General features: G+C 40.1%; 1 protein-coding gene across 8 annotated transcripts in view; it reads left to right on the plus strand.

The window, feature by feature from the left end:
- klc1a (kinesin light chain 1a) overlaps window positions 1-20453 on the plus strand; it is a 42037-nt gene that overhangs the window by 13932 nt on the left and 7652 nt on the right. For 4 of the 8 annotated variants that reach the window (XM_085144321.1, XM_085144324.1, XM_085144325.1 and 1 more), the window contains exons 5-13: window positions 1957-2185; window positions 2965-3052; window positions 6411-6512; window positions 10235-10408; window positions 10640-10739; window positions 11001-11053; window positions 11516-11583; window positions 11786-11894; window positions 13188-13349. In XM_085144321.1, the coding sequence (XP_085000447.1) occupies window positions 1957-2185; window positions 2965-3052; window positions 6411-6512; window positions 10235-10408; window positions 10640-10739; window positions 11001-11053; window positions 11516-11583; window positions 11786-11894; window positions 13188-13349 (1085 nt within the window). Of the gene's footprint in view, window positions 1-1956; window positions 2186-2964; window positions 3053-6410; window positions 6513-10234; window positions 10409-10639; window positions 10740-11000; window positions 11054-11515; window positions 11584-11785; window positions 11895-13187; window positions 13350-17079; window positions 18952-20453 lie in introns of those variants that run through there. The other 4 variants (XM_085144323.1, XM_085144326.1, XM_085144327.1 and 1 more) reach the window with 3 other exon arrangements.

Raw genomic sequence — 20453 nt, forward strand, 5'->3', positions numbered from 1 at the left:
GTAGCTGAGAATCATTTACATTGATGGAGTCTCGCTTCTGCTTCCTTCTTCCAGCAAGGGTTTGTCGTGTTTTGATGATGAAGTTGTGTTTTCGGTCATTATTCAGACGTTGGCTGGTTTTGAGAATTTGATGCGTTTATTTGTAGACATCAGTTGACTCATAGTGAAGATGTGTGAGTTGACTACATACCTGCTGTTTTTGTCCGTTTCTGTTCTGCTGTCACTGCGTTACTTTCCTGTGAACAGCAGCAGAGGCAGGCTGTGGTTTGCCCCCACTTCAGAACACCTGGAATCACTTCGTGTCCGGACATTTCTCTGTGGTCATTGTTATTACTGCAGTGGGCGGCTCCTACTCGAAACCCTACTGGCTTTCCTTCAGAGTAAATACAGAACTGCTTGCCTTTAATAAGAAACCCCATCAAGTGGTTTCCTGACCTCTCACACATTCATGCATTCTTAGACACTCGCATATAGAGACAGAAAGACAGACAAACAGACTATTTATCACAAGAGACATTCCAGTCATGTCCTTCTGGCCCTGTTAAATGTAGCACTCAGGAGCTGGTACTTGAGCTGTGCGTAATGGGGAAAAAGAGGACATTGTTTATGGGTGAATAAGCTTGTTTGTGTTGCACATATGTTAAAAGGCAGCCAGTTTGTGTTTGCTCTAGTCAGCATTGACCCTTTTACATCATCTTAGACACCCACTGGTTTCAAATACTTCTTTCATTTTAGAGGAAAACTGTCACATAACCAGCCTATCAGCTTTCTTTTCACACGTCATCTCTTATAGAAAACTTCTATTAAACTCCTGTTATTAATAAATCTTTGTTCTTCCGTCATCCATAGTCACAGACTCATTCAGGTTATAAAGATTCAGCCATCTGAGCCATATTAATGAAATGAATGAACTGCAGTTTACAGTATTGCTATTTATGAATGATTAATATTTATTTTATTCCATGTGATGGGATATCAAATTTGCCTAATTGTGTAATGTTGTGAAACTAACGAAAAACTGGAAAAAGCAGTTTCACAAAATTACACAATTGCCATCTGGCCTTTCTGTGTGGAATTTGCATGATCTCCACATGTCTGTGTGGGTTCTCTCCGGGAACTTCGGCTTCCTCCCACAGTCTACAGACATGGGGTGAGTGGGGTTAGTTTAATTGGTGACTCTAAATTGGTCGTGAATGTGAGAATGGTTATCTGTCTCTCTGTGACTAGCCGAAGTGTCTATTAGCGGCTGGTGAGGTCTGATCGACACTGTTTATTTTTACAAAACAGCTCACAAAGCCTTTTGCTGCTCAGCTGGTTGGAATAGAGTTTCTTTTCATTTGAAGCAATGGATTATCAGGGATTGAATAAAAAATTTAATAATAAATATCAATATATATAGCCCTTTAGACGGGACTTGCTAGTGTGTTTTGGATCATTGTCCTGCTGCATAACCAAAGAACACTTAAGCTTGGGTGCAAACTTTGTTTGACTTTGTTTCTCAGGTATTTCTTTAGATCGTGGTGTGACGTGTTGCTTTTTGAGATAACTCACACAGGTTCTGTTAAGTGATTACAGGTGTGGCAGTAATCAGGGCTGAGTGTGGTTGCTGAAATTCAATTCAGCTTTCTGAAAAACGGGGTTAAAAATAATTCATTCATGATTTAACAGGATGGGACAATTTTTTGTTGTTGTTTTTTTGAACGGGGTTATCTTTGCCTTATAATAAAGTCAGTTTGATCTGAAACATGAAAGTGTGACAAATATGTAAAATAATAAGAAATCAGAAAAGAGGAAACTTTTTTTTTCATACCCTTTCACAGCCCTGTGTACAGTATATCACATTACTCTAAATAGGTCAGATACAAAATACCAGGTTGTACTTTCATTTTCTATACAGTGCAGTGATGGGTTTTTCCTAATTAATCATTCATTTACTTTCGTATTTTTTGTCTGTAGTCCAGCCAACCCACAGCAGCGCTGCAGCAGCTGCTGCTCAGCAGGGAGGATACGAGATTCCTGCTCGACTGAGGACCCTCCACAACCTGGTGATCCAGTATGCGTCTCAGGGCAGGTATGAGGTGGCTGTGCCTCTCTGCAAACAGGCTCTGGAAGACCTGGAAAAGACTTCAGGACACGACCACCCAGATGTGGCCACAATGCTTAATATCTTAGCCCTTGTTTACAGGTAAACTCCTCCAACATCTAATAATATGCACATGCATTTTTATGTATTTATCTTTTTCTAATGAAAGCCGGTGATGTCCTGTTTTTAAAGAGATCATGTTGCTAACTGAAGTGAGGTGGTCTATATAATGAATGAATTTCATGCTCAAAAAAAGTTTTGTTTGTAGTCTGCATTGTTTCATAAACTCCAAAATCCTCTTACACTTAAACAGCTTTTAATGAATTCTTGTGTTTGGAAAGATATCATAAAAAGCTAAGATTTTAACATTGAGATAATAACAGCACACTTTGTCATTCTGTCACCCTCACAACACTGTGGCATGTCTCTTGAAACCTTTGGCAGGGATTCTTTGAGTGTTGTGTGACTGGCTTCTTAATGAGAGCTGGATGCCTTTGTCAGAACAAGCCAAACGTAGCCTGACAAAGATTTATAGGACAGTAACAGAAGTTAATTTTCCAGCCCAACTAGACAGGAGCAAAGGAATGACGCTTAAAACCTGGACAAATGTCGCATAGGATTGTTGCCATGTTCCATTTACATAAATCGAAGCCACTGAAAAATCAGCTTGAGCTTTTGATTTAGTTACCTAAAACAATGAGAGTCTGGGGTGACTTGTTGTCAGTACTCTTGTGCACTGGCTGTGGGAACCACTGAAAATGGTGGCCCATTAGTTGAACTTGTCAGCATAGTTTATGTTTGTGTTCATGTGTGCTTGTCTGTTATTCTGCCCATCTCTGTGTCTGTATTTCAGTCTGACTCTGTCTGCTTTGGTCTCTCAGGGATCAGAACAAATATAAGGAGGCCGCCAACCTGCTGAATGACGCTCTGGCCATCAGAGAGAAGACACTTGGCAGGGACCATCCAGCTGTGAGTGTATTTGTTGATACATTGCATATATGTCTTCTGTTGTGCTCTGTATTTCTTGCTTTAGACAGGTGAATGATGTTCTTTGTTGTATCGGTGTAATCCCGTTGATATTAATGGTGATACATGTGTTGCACTGTTTCACAGCATGAATTATTTCCAAATGGAGGTTGTTCTTACAGTCAGCGGTGGTGAAACATGAAGACAAATATAGTCATTTGTTAAGACATTCAGGCCAAATTAACAGTATTGTAGGTATAGTTGGATGTATTGATTTCCCTTCTTTGAGAGCTTAGCACCATGAGTGAAAGGTAATTGGACCAACAGATTGGAAAACCACACAGCGTAGCATTCTCTGCTGTAGAAAGAGCTCAGTGCTTTCATGCAATAGCATTATCATATCTGAAACTGCTTAGGACCATAAAGTTCTCCACCAAGTAAGTGTGGGTCTACAATTTTTAGTACTATTACCAAGAATCCTAATAAAAAAGACAGCTGAGCTTAGGCTGAATTACAGGTTACAGACAAGCCAGAAACACAGTAATCTACAACCAGTCTTCTACACTGCATTAATATCAGTCACACAGTTTGTATATTTGCTGTCCTTAAGCATTACAATTTTGACAGTTATGGCAGGTTATAGTCAAAGCTAATGGTAACCTTAGCCACATTATTGACTTTCTGATGGTGGTTCAGAATTCAGGAATACTCTCGTCTTTGCACTTAGCTTAGCTCAGAGAAGCTGCTTTAGCTCTAGCTATAAAAATATCTTCTGAAAATTTTGAGTATGTGCCAGACTAGGTGCTTGGAACAATTATGCAAATGTTACATTGTGACATAGATGAGTCACAGGACTGTGGGCAGTTCAGGAGCAGTACTTTCTGTTGGAGAGAAAAACTCCCTATGGATTTCAGATTTTGTAACTTTGCAGACATTTTACTCGCATTTGGGGAAAAAATAAATAAACAGCACTATAGAGTTTATTCTATTGCAGTACTTTAATGTGATCTGGGCCAGTTTCCCTTCAGCACATGCAGCCATAAATCCTGGAGGCCCTTCCTGATGAAACTCAAGAAGCTGTGTATCCTCACAGTCTTAAACCAAGATTTTTTTGCGTTAGGTGAATATGTTAACTACTATACTGTGGAGCTTCAGACCGTTTTTCTGGTTCATAGAAAATATGGTTGGCCCAGTGCACTTTATTACAGTCTTTATATTATTTATAGTAGAGCACATCTGTTTACTTCATATCACACAAATATCTCACAAAAAGAATAGCAACCTACCTCATACATTTAAAATGATACCGTAGCATGTGTTTGTCCAAGGCTGTGACAAGCAGCGTGGGTGTCATTAATAATTTACCCCGGCCTGTTCTCAGATTCTTTAACCTCTCTCTGTCAACGTGACTGTACGCATGCAGCAGGTTAACCCCAGCAGGCCTGTGTCTCCACTGTTCGGACCTTCGTCTCTCTTCACTGTGTGAAACAGAGGTTAGCCCTCTCCACGTCTTCCCCTTTTTTTCCAAAGAAGAAAGTGATTTTTTTTTTTTGATTTTTTTTAACCCCAGTGATCCATCACCCAGACGAAATCTGACACATTACCTGATATGTGATTAAGTATAGTGATTTTTCTTCCTCTTAATCATATCATTTTTATAGAATTTCTTTTCTCTTCTTTCTGTTTTCAATGTGCAGTATTGTAAGCCACTTCTAACTTTAGCCTGACGGGTAAACAATATGTTGAGGTCATGTTCTCTTTTCTAATCAGTCGTGAACTTCTGGGTAAATCATGTACCGACAACACTGTTTACTGCATGACCAATACTTTTTAGCTCATCAGTTCAGCCACACATTTTCTCAGAAAACTTTGTCAAAGTGGACTTGGACTATAAAAACTGGCTCGTGGTTTGCCACTAACAAGAAAGGCGACAATCTGCTGAGGTAACTGAAAAAGGCAGAGTTGTGGTTTCGACTCTAAAGAGACACAAACACCTTGATTTTGAGGTCAAAACCCCACCAAATGGCACTCCAGAAGTGTCCAGTCCCCGAGATTCCCGTTGACGCTGCTACTTTGGCTCTACATGGATCTGGCTGAGTCTGACAGGGATGTTCAGGAGAAATGAGCACTATGGTCTGAATCGCAGTAGTGTTCTGCTTTCTGTGGATATAATGCTAAATTTAGTCGTCAAGTCTGTGTGTCGTAATGCTTTCTGAGTACTGAAACCACTTTTAGTAAATGACTTGAAAAATGTCTTCCTCAGGCAAACTTCTGTGTGTGTGTGTGTGTGTGTGTGTGTGTGTGTGTGTGTGTGTGTGTGTGTGTGTGTGTGTGTGTGTGTGTGCGAAAGATAAAAAGTGAACACGTAAAATACATGTACCACCTCCATATCTGAGCCATTTAACATGACTTATTTTAGCTGCCTATCCAACTGGGTGCAAAATGTGCACAAATGTCCGTTTCTCTGACGTAAACATCCAGCTATATTTATAGTCTATTGGGCTGTAACTGCTCTTGAAATGTGCTTGAGGTATCACTGACATTTCAAAAGATCAACAGATCCATTGAGATGCTGAGGCTGTATTCTCCAAGCAGCTAGTACACATGAGCTGTATAATCTGGCCTGCATAACCATTGTCAGGAACTTTGTCCCTTCTGTAATCTAATTATAATTAAAATAATTATGTAAGTATGTGTCTGACTTTATGATTCTTAATACAAACACAAGATGGATGTGAAACTGTGAATTTGTCTGTAAGATTTGAAGGCTTTAGGTTAATCATCGACAGGTTTGTGATCAGACTATATAATCTGGAGCTCCTGTGCTTTAAAAAAAAGTTCTCTAAATGTTCTTTTTTATATTTTCACCATTTTTGAGATTGTGACATGAGGACAAATTGAGTCTTAAAGAGCGGCAAAAAGTGTTCTCAAACTGTAGGAGTTTTGTCCCTCTCTTCCTCCCATCTTCCTGAATAAGCTCCCGTTCCTCCCATCACTTCAACCCTCTGCCCTTCCTCTCGTTTCCTCCCACTCTGCTCACATGGCTGCCAGAACATGGTGTGAATCAGAGATCAGTGCTCACCTCAGGTCCCCTCTGCAGTCTCCCCTCACTCGTCCTATGTGCACATGTTGGAGATTCATCACTCAGCTGATTTGGATCAAATTACAGCCCTGCATAATCACTTCCTGTTTCCCCACATCCTCTTATTCCTTGTCAATTTCTCACTCATCAGACCAATGACACCACACTGCTGCTGTTGTAGACTCTTGCGGTTGTCATTGTGCAAATGAGTGAACATGTCTATGAGGCCAGGAAGAATAGAGCATTGTGGGATAATAAATGTGTTTGTGTCCCTATCAGGTTGCTGCAACTCTCAATAACCTGGCTGTCCTGTATGGGAAGAGAGGGAAGTACAAGGAAGCAGAGCCTCTGTGCAAGAGAGCGCTGGAGATCAGAGAAAAGGTGGGTACGAGGTCATCAAACACTGTGATGAGTCGATGCACTAGCGAGTACTTTCACTTATAGACAGACTTTGTGCCCATGTACTGAAACACTTCAGACTTCACACAGAATATTTTATTTGGAGGCAGCAGAATGAATAGTAGGAATTAAAATATTCAGACAGCACTCAGCAACTGACCACTTGTCCCTTCAGCTTTTCATTTCAACACAGCAGATATTTACTATAACTGCAACAGATGAACTTGTTTAGAATATCTAAATTTTAAGTTTTGCACATAATTAACAACAGTATTAGCTTTTCATGTCTAGTGGCAGTCACTTATGTTTATTGTTGGATTTAACAAACTATGGACACTATGTGTCACTATGTGACACATTTCGAGGCCTCATCATTAGTTTTTAGATACCACTGTGTTTTATTTGGGGGTGGTGACCATGTTTATGAGATGGTGAAGTGCTAAGTGTGTGAATGTGTGAATGACTGAATGTAGTGTAAAGTGCTTTGGGGTCCTTAGGGACTGAGTAAAGCGCTATACAAATGCAGGCCATTTACCATTTATGTTATTAGCTAACACTAGCAAGCTTGGTTAGCAAGCTGCATTTAACCGTGTTTAACATACACAGATAACTTGCCGATGAGTGCAATAAATACTTGATCATACTCATATAAAACTGAACATAAACTTCTTGGACAGCTAAATCCAAATTTAGCTAAATCCATTTAATTTGTAGTTCAGCTGTAGCTGGCAGAAGTCGGGCCTCGCACACAGTGATCGGCTACAGCTGTTTGAGTTGGCATGTATGCCGCCGCCCCCCCCCCCCCCCCCCCCCAAAAAAAAAAAAAAAAGTCAACTATACTTGTTAAGAAGGATTAAAAAAAGTGTTTTAATATATATATTAGAAAGTACATCTACAAAAACTACATAAAACTCATGAACTCATAAAGTCATAACGTCGTTTGTCTGGGTTTTTCTCAGTATTCAGCGTTCGTCACAGGGCAGGCTCTTTATCCTGAGCGAATGCTACTGTTTTGCCTGTATTAATTTGATACTTACAAACGAGCCGCAGGAGACACTTTCTGTTGTTTATGCTCAGCTCTTGCCTTTGAACAAACCCTCTTCTCCTTCGTCTCCTTGAGAATGCAACGTCAGCTTTGGTTAAGCAGAGGCATTTAATTTTTTTTTTCTTCATGCTTCTTAAACTGAGATGATAATGCACTTGCTTAAGCCGGAGTGGTTTTGCACATGCAGGGCATTGCAAAGTGACTGCAGCAGAACTGCTGAATCAGAAGGATGTTTTTCTTCCCCTCTCGTCATTCCGCCTTTTTGTAGAAACTCTGGAAAATTCAGCTTTTAACTGAGTTTAGTGGGTGTTAGGAAATAAAGTGGTGTCAAAGCTTTTTACTTGTCAAAACAGACAAAGATAGAGTTTATATAAAAATCCTATATAACAGTACTGTGTGTGTGTGTGTGTGTGTGTGTGTGTGTGTGTGTGTGTGTGTGTGTGTGTGTGTGTGTGTGTCTGTGTGTGTATCATATCCTTTTCACTTTGCCCTCACTAATCTGTCAGGGCAAAGTGAATTGCAGTCTGTAGCTGTTGAAGAAAGTTGTAGAGAAAAAGGAAATATGACTCATCTTAAAGTTTCCCTTGTGAAGTATTGAGAAAGTGTTAATACTTCTTGCTTTTAGCCTTTAGAATTATTTGAGTTCATGGCAACAGCAAAAATGTGGAATGCCAGCAGCGTTATTCTTGTGAAAGATTCAAGATAATAGAAACTTGCAGATGACAGACTGCATTTAAACAATGGATGTAGGGTCTGCTATGAAAAGTGAAGCCAGTATACAAGTGTCTTAAATATGTTGTCTTTGTAATGGTCAGCAGTATGAATCCTCTGGTTGCATAAAAAATTCTAGTCTATGAGAAAAGTGTCCTTGGCCTCCTTCATAAGTGAGTCAGGAAACACTTTACCTGACAAGTTTATAAGCTGATCACTAGTTTCAATTTTAGTGTATATACCATTATATTCATTTTGAAAATTGGTCCCCATTATGGTAAAACAACAAGTATAAAGGAGGATATGCTTTAGGCTGGGTCTGCCTTGTAATCACCTAGTTGCTACCACATGAGCACGCAGTGTGTTGGTTTCTCAGTCATGCATACATCACATCTGGTTTCAAAACACAAAGACGGTGATTGCAAAAATGAAAACAGTGATGAAATCGTTTTTGCTTGATTGTGTTTTTTTTAAACATTTAGTCTATGCTATAGTTACTCCAGTACTCGAATATCTGCAATTATAGATAACTTAGCAGATCTGCTACCTGCAAGAACTTGCAGTCTTTCCTCTTTTCCTCATATCTGACATTTTCAGTACCAAACCAGAATTTTAAGGTTCAAATTCCAAGGTTTAAGTAACTAATTTTTAATTAGAAAAGGGCGACCAGAACCTGTATGTAATGTGTTTACTTTGCCTGAAAGCTTTCAATAAGCCACAGAATTTTTGCTGAACTCTTGGTTGAAGGCATCAGAAGGCATGATCAGATCCTCAGCAGTTTTGTGGTGCTGATGGCAATCTGTTTTCTAGCTAATGCTGTTTTCAGGAAAGCGTTCAGATGTGTTATGTGGTGCAGGAGGCGATTGAGGTCAGGCCTGAGTGAATACTGTAGGTATCTCCGCTCACACAGCTCTGCACCATCCTGTGGATCAAAGACGCTGTCGGTCTCCAGCGGGGGGGGAAGGAAGGGAGGGGGGGGGGGGATCATCTTGCAGTTCTAAGACCTCACACAAACTTACCGAGCAGTAAACTGAAACTAGAAATCAAAACAAACTAATTGTTCACTTATTTTTATTTACAATCATAAACATGACACTCAGGGTGGTTTCTTTTTAACTGATCAGACCCCTTTCCCAACAACACCAGCCACCCATGTGTGTTCAGTTTCCACCCATGCACATCCTTTTCATTTTCTTCTCTGTTTTCTTTCCTTTCATCCACCTATGATTGCTACATCTTTACTGGGCAGTTAGAATCATATAATAAGAAAAAAATTATTGCATTTTTGTGTGTGTGTGTGTGTGTGGGGGGGGGGGGTTCATTTAGCATCTAGCCCCAATACATGTCTCTTAGTCTTGCTGCACTCTACTCTAATGACCTTTACTCTTCTTAGCTCACAGGAAGAGGTTGCAGTGCTTAAAGGCTGTTTCCTAATCCAGAAGTGTTTTTTTGGGGTGTTGTTGTTGTTGTTGTTTTACAGCTTTATTTATTAAAGCAGGTTAGTAGCCTATTAATCCAGAAAAGGCCAAAATTCCTACGGAGGCATGTACTGTATGTAGCAAAGGCTACAGGCTTGATCCCCAGTACTCTAGACCAAATTTACACATGTGACATCTTCTGTGCACACTGCTCCAAACATACGTGTAGTGTAATCAGCCGCACTACAAACAGAGTGCAGCAAGTCAAAGCAGCTTGGCAGGAGATGAAACAAACATTTCCAACATATTGACAAACACCCTTCCGGTCTTCCTGGAAATCCAAATTTACAACATTGGACCTGAGGATTTAAACTAGGTTGCACATTTGAATGTTTACACTGGTGAAACTCAGTAGAAAGCACTAAATCCGTCTGACCAGCATTTCTCATGTTGGCTAAGTGTTACTGACCAAATAGCACATGGCAGAAATGGGTTGTTTAAAGTTCATATCTCTTCCTCTTTTGTCCCAGGTGTTGGGCAAGGACCACCCAGATGTGGCCAAGCAGCTAAACAACCTGGCCCTGCTGTGTCAGAACCAGGGCAAGTATGAGGAGGTGGAGTACTACTACATGAGAGCCCTGGAGATCTACCAGACAAAACTGGGCCCAGATGACCCCAACGTGGCCAAGACCAAGAACAACTTGGTGAGAAGGATGGAAGCATTTGTCAATTTGCAGAATAAAAATCAATATCTGCAGATGACAAGTGGCATGAAAATGACAACTCTTTTTCTAATTCAGCTTCTCCCAATCCTGTGAAGCTTCTTGTGTGTTGCTGACATCCCATTGCTGGACATTACTGCTAACTGCTGAAGAGCAATCTCTGACTTTGCTCATTCGCAGTGTCATGTTGTTCTTATTGTTTGTGTTTTTCAGGCATCCTGTTACCTGAAGCAGGGCAAGTTCAAGCAGGCTGAGACCCTGTATAAAGAAATCCTAACCCGCGCTCATGAACGGGAGTTCGGCTCTGTTGATGGTACAAAGTGCTCACACACTTTTTACATTTCAGACATTGCAGACAGTAGCTTAAACCTAGAGTAACTTGCATGCATGAACAACTTTATAAGTCTCTCCTTTGAAGTAAAGGTTAATATGTTCAGTCTGCTGTTATTTTAGTGAAGGATGGAGCCGAAAAGAAACAGAAAACAGCACTTCAGAGTCAGAGTAACTTTTCAGAGGTGTCTCTAGCTGCTTATCTGAGTTTGTCAGGACTGATTGTGTGTGTGTTTCTTTGCAGATGAGAACAAACCAATCTGGATGCATGCTGAGGAGAGAGAGGAGCAAAGCAAGGTGAGAGCCTGAAACATATATACAAGTATAATTGTAATTTCTGTTGTGCTTTCTTAATTTTGGGTTTCAGTGTTAAAGACAAAACCTTATAATTGCACAGCATCAAAACACACCAAGTTAAAAAAAAGGTAACATCAGGTGCATTAAACTCTTTTACCTTATTTAACATGAAATAAGAAAGACTGACTTTACAAAGATTGGATTAGGATATTAAGTCTCAGTAAAAACTGATGATGATGGTCCGAGTCCTTCACTCTCCCATCTAAGAGTTCATTTCATGGTTTAATAGGTTTAGATGTTCTGGGGAAGAAGTACTGATCCAATTATAATCCCACTGCTAACACTTCTCCATGTAAACTAACTACTTACAATGTAAGCGGGTTGGTTTCCATCCTTAAATGTCTGATTTATTATATCATATATGCAGATTTCTTAAATCTAAACCAAACTGGTGTTTCACAGGGGAAGCAGAAAGACGGTTCACCATTTGGAGAGTATGGAGGCTGGTACAAAGCCTGTAAAGTCGACAGGTCAGTGTTTTTCCACTGAGTAAATATGGGTGATACTCTTAGCACAGGAAGCAAACTGATACATGATATATGTAAATGTAGTAAGCAATTAAACCAACTGTGGCCAACCATCTATAAGACAGTCGTGTTGTTCTTGTTGTTTTATTTTCTTTCACCAAAACGATTTTCTGTGACATTAAATTTCCACTCGTTGTCATTTCAGCCCCACAGTTACCACCACCCTGAAAAACCTTGGTGCCCTCTACAGGCGGCAGGGCAAGTTAGAGGCAGCTGGGACCCTGGAGGAAGCTGCGATGCGTTCCAGAAAGCAGGTGTGGCCTCCGGATAATGTGACTAACAACATAGAAGCAGATGACTTGTTATCGGTGCTCAGATGAAACGGGTCCGTTGAGCATTTGCGTCACATTAAAAGGCAGAAAATGTGTGAGCTGTTGTGAAATTGGAAAAATGGCGATGCACTCAGAATCCTGGAGCCTGGAGCGTAGTTTGGTTTCTTTGGTGTTGTTTTTAGCTGCCCCTGATGGCGTTACTTATGAGACTTAATGGAGTCAAAGTCCTGCAGCTTTTATCCTGAATTAGGTTTTCCATCAACATTTTAACATCGAGTTATTCAGTAACAGACACACATGTTATTAAGATAAAATTCCCCATTGTCTTGCTGAAATTACAGCTGTAGAAACTAAAATAACATTTTGGTAATTATTACAATAATTCCATTATAACTAGTCAGATCTGCTTTGGGGCCTCGTTTTAACACCACAAACTTCCTTTGATATATTTGGAGCGTTGTCATTTTTTGCTTGAGGAAATATTCGATCCCGATATGAATGTAACCTTTAATCAGCATTTAGATAATACAAGTGGAGAAGGTTTTAGTAAAAATAAAATAAGCGACCAAACTCTGCCAGCATGATTGTTTGGCAGTGTAACGTCCCGTGTTTGTTTTTCCCTCCTTGAATAATTAAATGCTCAGGCAGAGTCACAGAAAGTACTTTGTACTGTGGTGTAACCGTATTGTTGGCCAGCTTTAATTACGCAAGGTAGCACTGGATGTCACCAGCTAACAGAAAAGCTAATTTAGCTGCACTGGCACCATGGGTTTGCTGTTCAAGTTTCACTATATTAGATGCTTACATGTTCTTTTAAACACATGGTTGCAAAATTGTTTTTTCCACCAAACTGAACATTTAAAAAAGTTTTTAAGATTTCTGTAAATATCAAAACAGCACTAAAGATAGTCAAAAATGACATTCTGAGATTTCAGAATGGGCAGTGACTTCTTAGGTAGGTGCTTTCCTCTAGCTCCATATTGAAAGTTAGCTAATTTACCAATAATTAGTTTTTTTTTCATTTCCTGTCCTCTGCCAGGTTTATTCTGACTGCTAATCAGCAAATCCCAGGTGCTGGGTTTAGAGCAGCAGGCAGTCGAAGTCTATAGATTTAGTATTAATTGGATTGGATGAATTAGCACTTGTTGCTGACAGCTGTACAGTGTATCTGTGTAGGTGAGGCTGTGCTGGAGGTCCGACTAGTACATGCGTTTAGCTTATGCTTAATTGGATTTGTTGAACTGGCATTTATTTGTTGTTGTGTGTACACATCAGGGTCTGGACAATGTGCACAAGCAGCGAGTGGCTGAGGTGCTGAGCGAGCCGGAGGCCCGAGAGAAGCAGCGAAGCCGCGAGAGCTTGAATTCCGACACGGTGAAGTATGAGAGCGGGCCAGACGGCGGCGAGGAAGTGAGTATGAGCGTGGAATGGAACGGGGTAAGTACAGTACACAGCCCTCGGCACATTACTGAGAGTTCTCAAACCAGGACACAGACATGCCGACTTGAAATAACTCCTCTATCTTTCTGGACTGAAGTCATCCACAAAGTCATTTTACTTGTTAAAGTTTCCTCAGCACAGAAACTATAATAAACACAGTTGTTAATGTAAATGCTAATGTTTGGTCACATTAAGCTGGCTTGGATTGGATTATTTTATTTGCTGTCAATCAAGCCAACTGATGGTTCCCTATAAAGTTATAGTGAGAATGAGGGGCCACTGGAGGCCAGTGAGGGGATTATCTCTATAATTCGTGACTTCGGTCATGAAAGATACAGTGAGGTTGTTTCTTCTATGACTAAATCAAATGTTTGAATAAGGACTTAAATCTTGTCCGACTAGCTCAAAAGGATCAAACTGTACAATGCTACACTGATAATCCTGACTGACAGTCACAGTTACTCTGCTCTCCTGCAGTAGTTACTGCTTGTGCGTCGCTGTTACCCTGACTTTGATTAATGAGATCAAGTGAAAAAATGCTCTGCTGGAGCATTCACTTGGCTGGAGCTTAAGTCGTTGGCAGTCGTTGAGTCGTAGCTCTTTGTATAGTTTAGTATAGTATAGTATTTTTCACTAAACTCTCTTTTGTTGTACAGCTTTTCCAACTAATGTCTAAAAAGCTTTAAAAAGCCCCTCTGGTCACACACATTGATGCCACCTCGCTGCCTCAGCTGCAGACCAACTGTTCTCAATCAGCTGGTACATTTCAGAATATGCAGAATTTTCTCAGCCTGTCCTCACTGCAGTGGCAGAATATGTAGTTATAGGGTCGCTGTAGGCTGCTCACCACCTTATTTCTAAAATGCTGCTCCTGCTGCTGCTTAGAGCTGGCCTGCTCACATAGCAACAGTAGTCATAGAGCCCAGAACAACCAATCAGCATCTCCTATTGCGCCTCTAGTTGTAGTCCTTGCAGGCGGTATGGTGTGACACATAGCTGTGCCTATAAACTGTAGCCTGTCAATGGATTATTAGCACACAGCAGACGATCGCCTGCAGATCTCTGGACCTATTTATATCAGGAAAGGAGCCGGACTCATCTGGAAAGAACTTTAGCTGGAAGGAAAATCTGACAAGGAGCTTTTGTTTTGTCCTTAAATCTTCTTTGATCAAACAGTAAATGAAGTCAGTATAAATACAACGATCAATCAATCAATCAATCAATCAATCAATCAACTATCGGCCTTTAATTGAATTTGAAGTCACACTTTATTGATCCCAAGAGGGAGCTTTCACAGCTTCTACACCAGCACAATTACACAGCCTACGAGTTAGAGAGGATTTACAAAAGTAAATGGAACTTAAATATATAAAGAAGTATTTGAAAAAGCACTATGCAAGATTCCAGTAGAAGTATTATTTTGGAAATACTGGGTGTATCCAGTTATTTTCATACACTATTTGTGTATTATTAGCATGCACTTATCTTCTTTTCAAATCTCTACAATAGCAACATCATTCTGCATCATTAAAATGCTGTAATTCCTTTGTATTGCACTTGTATGCTATCAGATGCAATTGCCTCATATTTCTAATATTAGATGGATAAAAACAGATATGTCTGGGGATGTTTATCCTCCACTGCTTCCCTGCAGTTGTCAGAGTACATTTTGTTTTCGTCCTGTCAAACAAATCATCACTTCCACTTCAGCTCTCTCCACAGGCAGCTGTGAAAACCTCTCTCTTCTCACTTAATACAAATGAGTCTGTGACTCATCAGTCTGTTCTGACTCAACATGGGCTCTGTACTGTACTCCTTCTTTGTTGATGTTGGTGATCTGCATGTGTGTATGTGTTTATGTTTCTGATCGTTGCATACGTGTGCTGATCTGCTGCCAGAGAATGTAAAGTGTGACTTTGCCAGCCTTTTGTTCTTTTCCATTTGTTTGCCTTGTTAGCTGCCAGAGAAGATGGGAGAGTTCAGACTGAATAAATGATCAATTCTGATTATCATTAGGTTGACTTGTGTTGCTGCTCCCAGCTATTTTAGTTCATTTTCTGGGATGAAGATAAAAACCACAAAACTAAACATTTAGTTCTGTTACAAAAAAAGTTGATCTTTCTGGCTACTCTCACATGTCTCTTTACCTGCACCCCTCTGTTTATTTTGTGGTCACCTAACAAGGTTTAACTTTGCTGATATGTGTTGATGAGCTATGTTCCAGACACAGCGTCTCTCTCCACCTGATTGAGCTGTGTAAGTGCTCCACCTAGTGGCAGAGCCTGTCAGTTGTCCTGCACTCTCACAGCTGTGATAGGTTTAGGTGTCCATTCATAATACTTCTGGAATACATGAGATATGATTCCACAACCGTGTTTTTGTTTGTTTCTTTGTGTAAATTCACACAAAACACAAACCTTAGAAAGTTTGAAGCTTGGTCTCTCTGGTTTCTTTTTTTCTTTTCTTCAGATTCTCGTACAAGCTCGATGTTTCAGCCTGCCTTTAGCGCATATAATTAGATTTTTTTTTAAAATTAAAAATCTAATTGAACCTGGTGGTGTGGCCTCTGCAGCTCACCTCCTCGAACCAGACGTGTGAATATTCCTGTTTTATAAATGTAGTTTTTTTTTTATGCCATGTGACTGCTGACATTAAAGTTAATTTACATAATTCTTCAAAATAGCTGCCCAAAGAAAAGGCCAGGGGCGCTACCAAATGGTTACACAGTTGTGAGTTACATTTACAAACAGGTGATTTCATGGTAAAAATATAAATCACCCTAATAACCACACAGAGCATTCAGGCATTTAAGAGTCCACCCTGACATTATCTGTCTGCTTCCTTAATTTAGTTTAGTTTGTTGGGTTTTAGAGGTTTGGGCCTGAGAGTGGACGAGACCCGAGGCCATCTGGAACAAGCTGTGGAAAATGGCCGATGGCCTTGGGGAAGGAATATAATGCAGTCTGGATGGTTTTGTTCTCCAACAAACTAGAGGCTGGAACAGAAGTGTTATTGTCGTTCAGTGCCCCGACTGCACAACCATTATTCTGTTAAAATGATCTTATCCTACCTCATATTTCTGAAAATACAGAAGTATTATTATTTATCTCTTCATTTGTATCTCCTGCTGTGAGTCCTGTGATTTAGAATGAACAGATTTCATTTGAAAATGACTACTTAGAGCAATAGACAACATCCAGGGTTTCCCAGGATTTCCCCATGTAAAGTTGGATTGTTGTGAAAATAAAACTGCACATAAAAAATGTTTTATTGCTGCTTTTATGAGAATCTCTATAACACAGAGGTTAGTGACGCAAACACTAGTGGTTACCAATCACACTGATGTGAGACACAGATCTCCTAAAGATGTTTTTAACAGTTTTTTGAGCTCTTTTCCCAAATCAGAATATTAAAATAATTGCTTCTGATCAAATTATGTCACTAATGACTGTAACTTAAAGCCCACCCATACTGTGTTGGCTGTACAGTACAGTGTTGGGTTTGTTGTATAATAATTTATTGATCTCTGTCTTCCATGTGTTGCACTGGCGGGTGGAGAGACGCTGTGTCTGGTTTGTCTGTTAACCTCTCAGTCTTTGTCCTGTATGCTTCCCTCCTTTCTTCACCCTTCTTTAATTGCTCCTCTGTATCCATATCTCATCTTACTGTCTTTTCCCCTCTTGCATTTTCTTCTTTCTCTCTTCAATCTGCTCTGTCTGACCGGCAGGCGTAACTCCAGATGCCTTGTAGTGGTTCTAAAAATTGTCTTCTGCATGACGGATGCCTCGCCTCACCTCGCCTCAGCCCCTTCAGCTTTGCAGTTTTCCTTCAGCTCTTTTCTGTGGCAGGATTCTTCACACCGGGTTCAACCACAGCGATAATGTTGCTTTTACACCCCAATCTCAGTTGTTTTTGGGAACAGGAACTGTGTGAAAATGGTTCTGGCAGAAATACGGAGACAGCTTGTGTGTCCGAATCCAACCCTCTGCTTTCTACTTGTGCTAAAGCACCTACTGCTGCGGGTGGGAGAGGACTGGGGTGATTTTTCTTTATGGCAACAGTAAACTTGTGCTTCATACCTTGATATTTCTTCTTGTCCTTTAACTCTGCTCCTCTGCTTCCTCTCTTTCTGTCACTCTCCTATCTTTAAAATGTGCTTTCGTTTTGCTTGTAGACTTGTTTTTGGAGGAACTTTGAGGGGTGTTTGACACAAAGTTCCTGAACTGAACTCTTCTTTAACTAAAATTATGAACTTTCTTATTTGGTACAAATCTGACCACAAGATCAATTAAAGTTTCATCATTAAAATTTCATGTCATTAAAATCAAAGCAAAAAGTGGATGACTAAAAGAGATGACCAAATATGTGCTCATGTGCTATATTTAGTTTTAAAGTGGAGCAATATTTTGGTCAGAACTTTTCTTTGTGATTAAAAAGAGATCAATGAAGTGTTGCTGAACAGGTCCATCGATTTTAAAGGCCAGGGTCACGCAGAATGACTGCAAAATGTAACAAGAATGTGCGTGTTTGTATCCAGTGGATCTTTATCTTAAACAGTGAACCAAACTAAACAGCAAAACAGGGGGAAAAGCAGTAGCAGTAAATTGTAAACTGTGTTTGAGGTCTAAAAATGACAGATTGTGGTTTAAAAAACACAGGAAAAACAACAACTTCCTGCTGTGTGAACATGACATCCTGTGTTCAACCCAGGTGCAAATCATTGATTTAAACCTCAAACTTCATTAGGCTAAAAAAATTAAAACATTTCAACACTACAATACTGGCAAAGGCATGCCCAGGAGCAAAAGTGATGACATTTTGTTGATGTCGTGGTCAGATGAGCCAAAAACAACAAAATAAAAAAGGTCTGAGAAGGCTTGAGGTCCATGTTAAAGCCTCCTTGCTCCTCTCTCTCTCTCTCTCTCTCTCTGTAGAGGTTAGAAGCTTCTCATCTCTCTTTTATCATCCGCGCAGTTTAATTCAACATTAGCTTTTAGAATCCGTAGTGATAACTGAAAACGTCTCATGTGGTAGTCACGTAACACGCTGTAAAAAACATCGACTTTACTCGTCAGCATGATCAAGAGCACCGCTGATTGTGGCTCTGTAGGTTTGTGCTCCTGTTTAGAGTTTAGTCTTTGCTGTGTCACTCTGCTGTCTCATCGTTTGCACTGATATCAGACAAAAACATGTTGTGATGTCAATAAGAGGACACATAAAGGTGATTGGAGTTAATGTGCAGTGGGCTTACATGGTTAAGTCTCGGGGAGAAACGCTGCAACAGTTCAAGTTTTCCACTTGTCAGGTTGGGTCTTGAAAAAAGTGAAGCTTTTGGCCGATACAGAGCCTAAACCTTGTGTGTTCTCTCTGTTTACCTTCTGTATATCTGTGTATATAGTTGTCAGGGTTGGTGTGAGGGGGGGTTACAGAGAATTTGCTGTATAAAAGCATTATTGTTGCATTTGCTGAAAGTTTAGGAATTTAATTAGTCTCCTCGTCGGTCTGATCTCACCTCCTGCTACTAATCTTCTGCGTGTGCTGTCCTGTTTGTGCATCTTTCTTAACTTCTAATAAAACTTAAACTCTTTGCTCACCTGAACCTGTGCCTGTCGCCTCTTTGTGTGTTCCTTCTCTTTTCCGTGTGTGTGTCATCATAACTGAGTGAGCTCTAAACCTGTCCTGCTCAGATACAGCAGCAGTGGAAGGAAGAACAATCACCATATCCACAGTCCAGTAAATTGAATCTTTTATGTCACTGTTTAAATCAGATAATGGATGTTCTGCAGATTTGAAAACTCAATTCTGAAAAAATGCATATTTAAATTTAATCTCAGAGGGTAGGTTTATGTCAGAAATCAATAGCATATTATATTCTTCATTTGATTTCTGAGGTATGTTTGGGTGATGCTTAACTGTCTCTCTAGCTAGTTACAGATCAACTTTTTTTCCATATTTTAGGTGTGCTCTAGTTTTTAAAGGTAAAAGTCCCGTTGATGTGAAAAATTTACCAATTCAGAATTGGTTCTGAAAAGCTACCTCCATGACTACTTTGACAACTCATGGCAGTAACAGCTTTTAAACTTTGACATACTTTTTTTTAATTAAAAAAAACCAAACTGATCAAAAGTTTAAGCAAACATTAAAAATCATTGGAACTAGTTAATTCATATTTTGGATCAGTTTGTCGATTATTATTGTAATTTATTTCTACATTTTTACAAAAATAAATGGAGTTCTGCCAGGAAGTAACTGACCTATTTTGGCTTCACTACTCTGATCCTACCATGTTGCTGGATATGATGACAATGGTTAATGGCAAAATTTAAGGCATCCAAGTTGGAAAAAATATGAAATTATGTTTTTAAAAAAAATCTATGTATAGCCTTTTGAGTCGCTCTCTCCCACACAAGACGCTGCCCTATTCCTCAGTCAAACTTCTGATTCATTATCATTATTCAACAACACATGTTGAAAGGAAGTGGTGCAGGTGAGAAACTAGCAGGTCCAATAAAGTGCATCCAGTTTAACAGTCAGAGGTCAAAGCTGTGCTGAGACTAAATCAGGGGTGGGCAACTCCAGGCCTCGAGGCCCGGTGTCCCTGCAGGTTTTAGATGTGTCCTTGATCCAACACAGCTGATTCAAATGGCTAAATTAGCTCCTCAACATGTCCTGAAGTTCTCCAGAGCAGCAGTCCCCAACCCCCGGGCCTCGGACCGGTACCGGTCCGCAAGAGTAGAGGCTCAGGTGTGAAATGTATGGTTTTCAGGGTTTTTTGTTATCGTTTTTATCGTTAACTTTTCGTTTCCTTGGTCTTTTCACGTGTGTTATGAATAAATTTTCTTTTTTTCGGTACCGGTACTAGTTTTATTTTCTTGTATCTATCCGCGACACCTTAAAGGCCGGTCCGTGAAAATATTGTCGGGCATAAACTGGTCCGTGGCGCAAAAAAGGTTGGGGACCGCTGCTCCAGAGGCCTGGTAACAAACTAATCATGTGACTCAGGTGTGTTGACCCAAGGTGAGATCTAAAACCTGCAGGACACCGGCCCTCGAGGCCTGGACTTGTCCACCCGTGGACTAAATGAAGATGAAATGTCAGAGG

The sequence above is a fragment of the Neolamprologus multifasciatus genome, chromosome 19 (genome assembly GCF_963576455.1).
Source record: "Neolamprologus multifasciatus chromosome 19, fNeoMul1.2, whole genome shotgun sequence".
NCBI lineage: Eukaryota > Metazoa > Chordata > Actinopteri > Cichliformes > Cichlidae > Neolamprologus > Neolamprologus multifasciatus.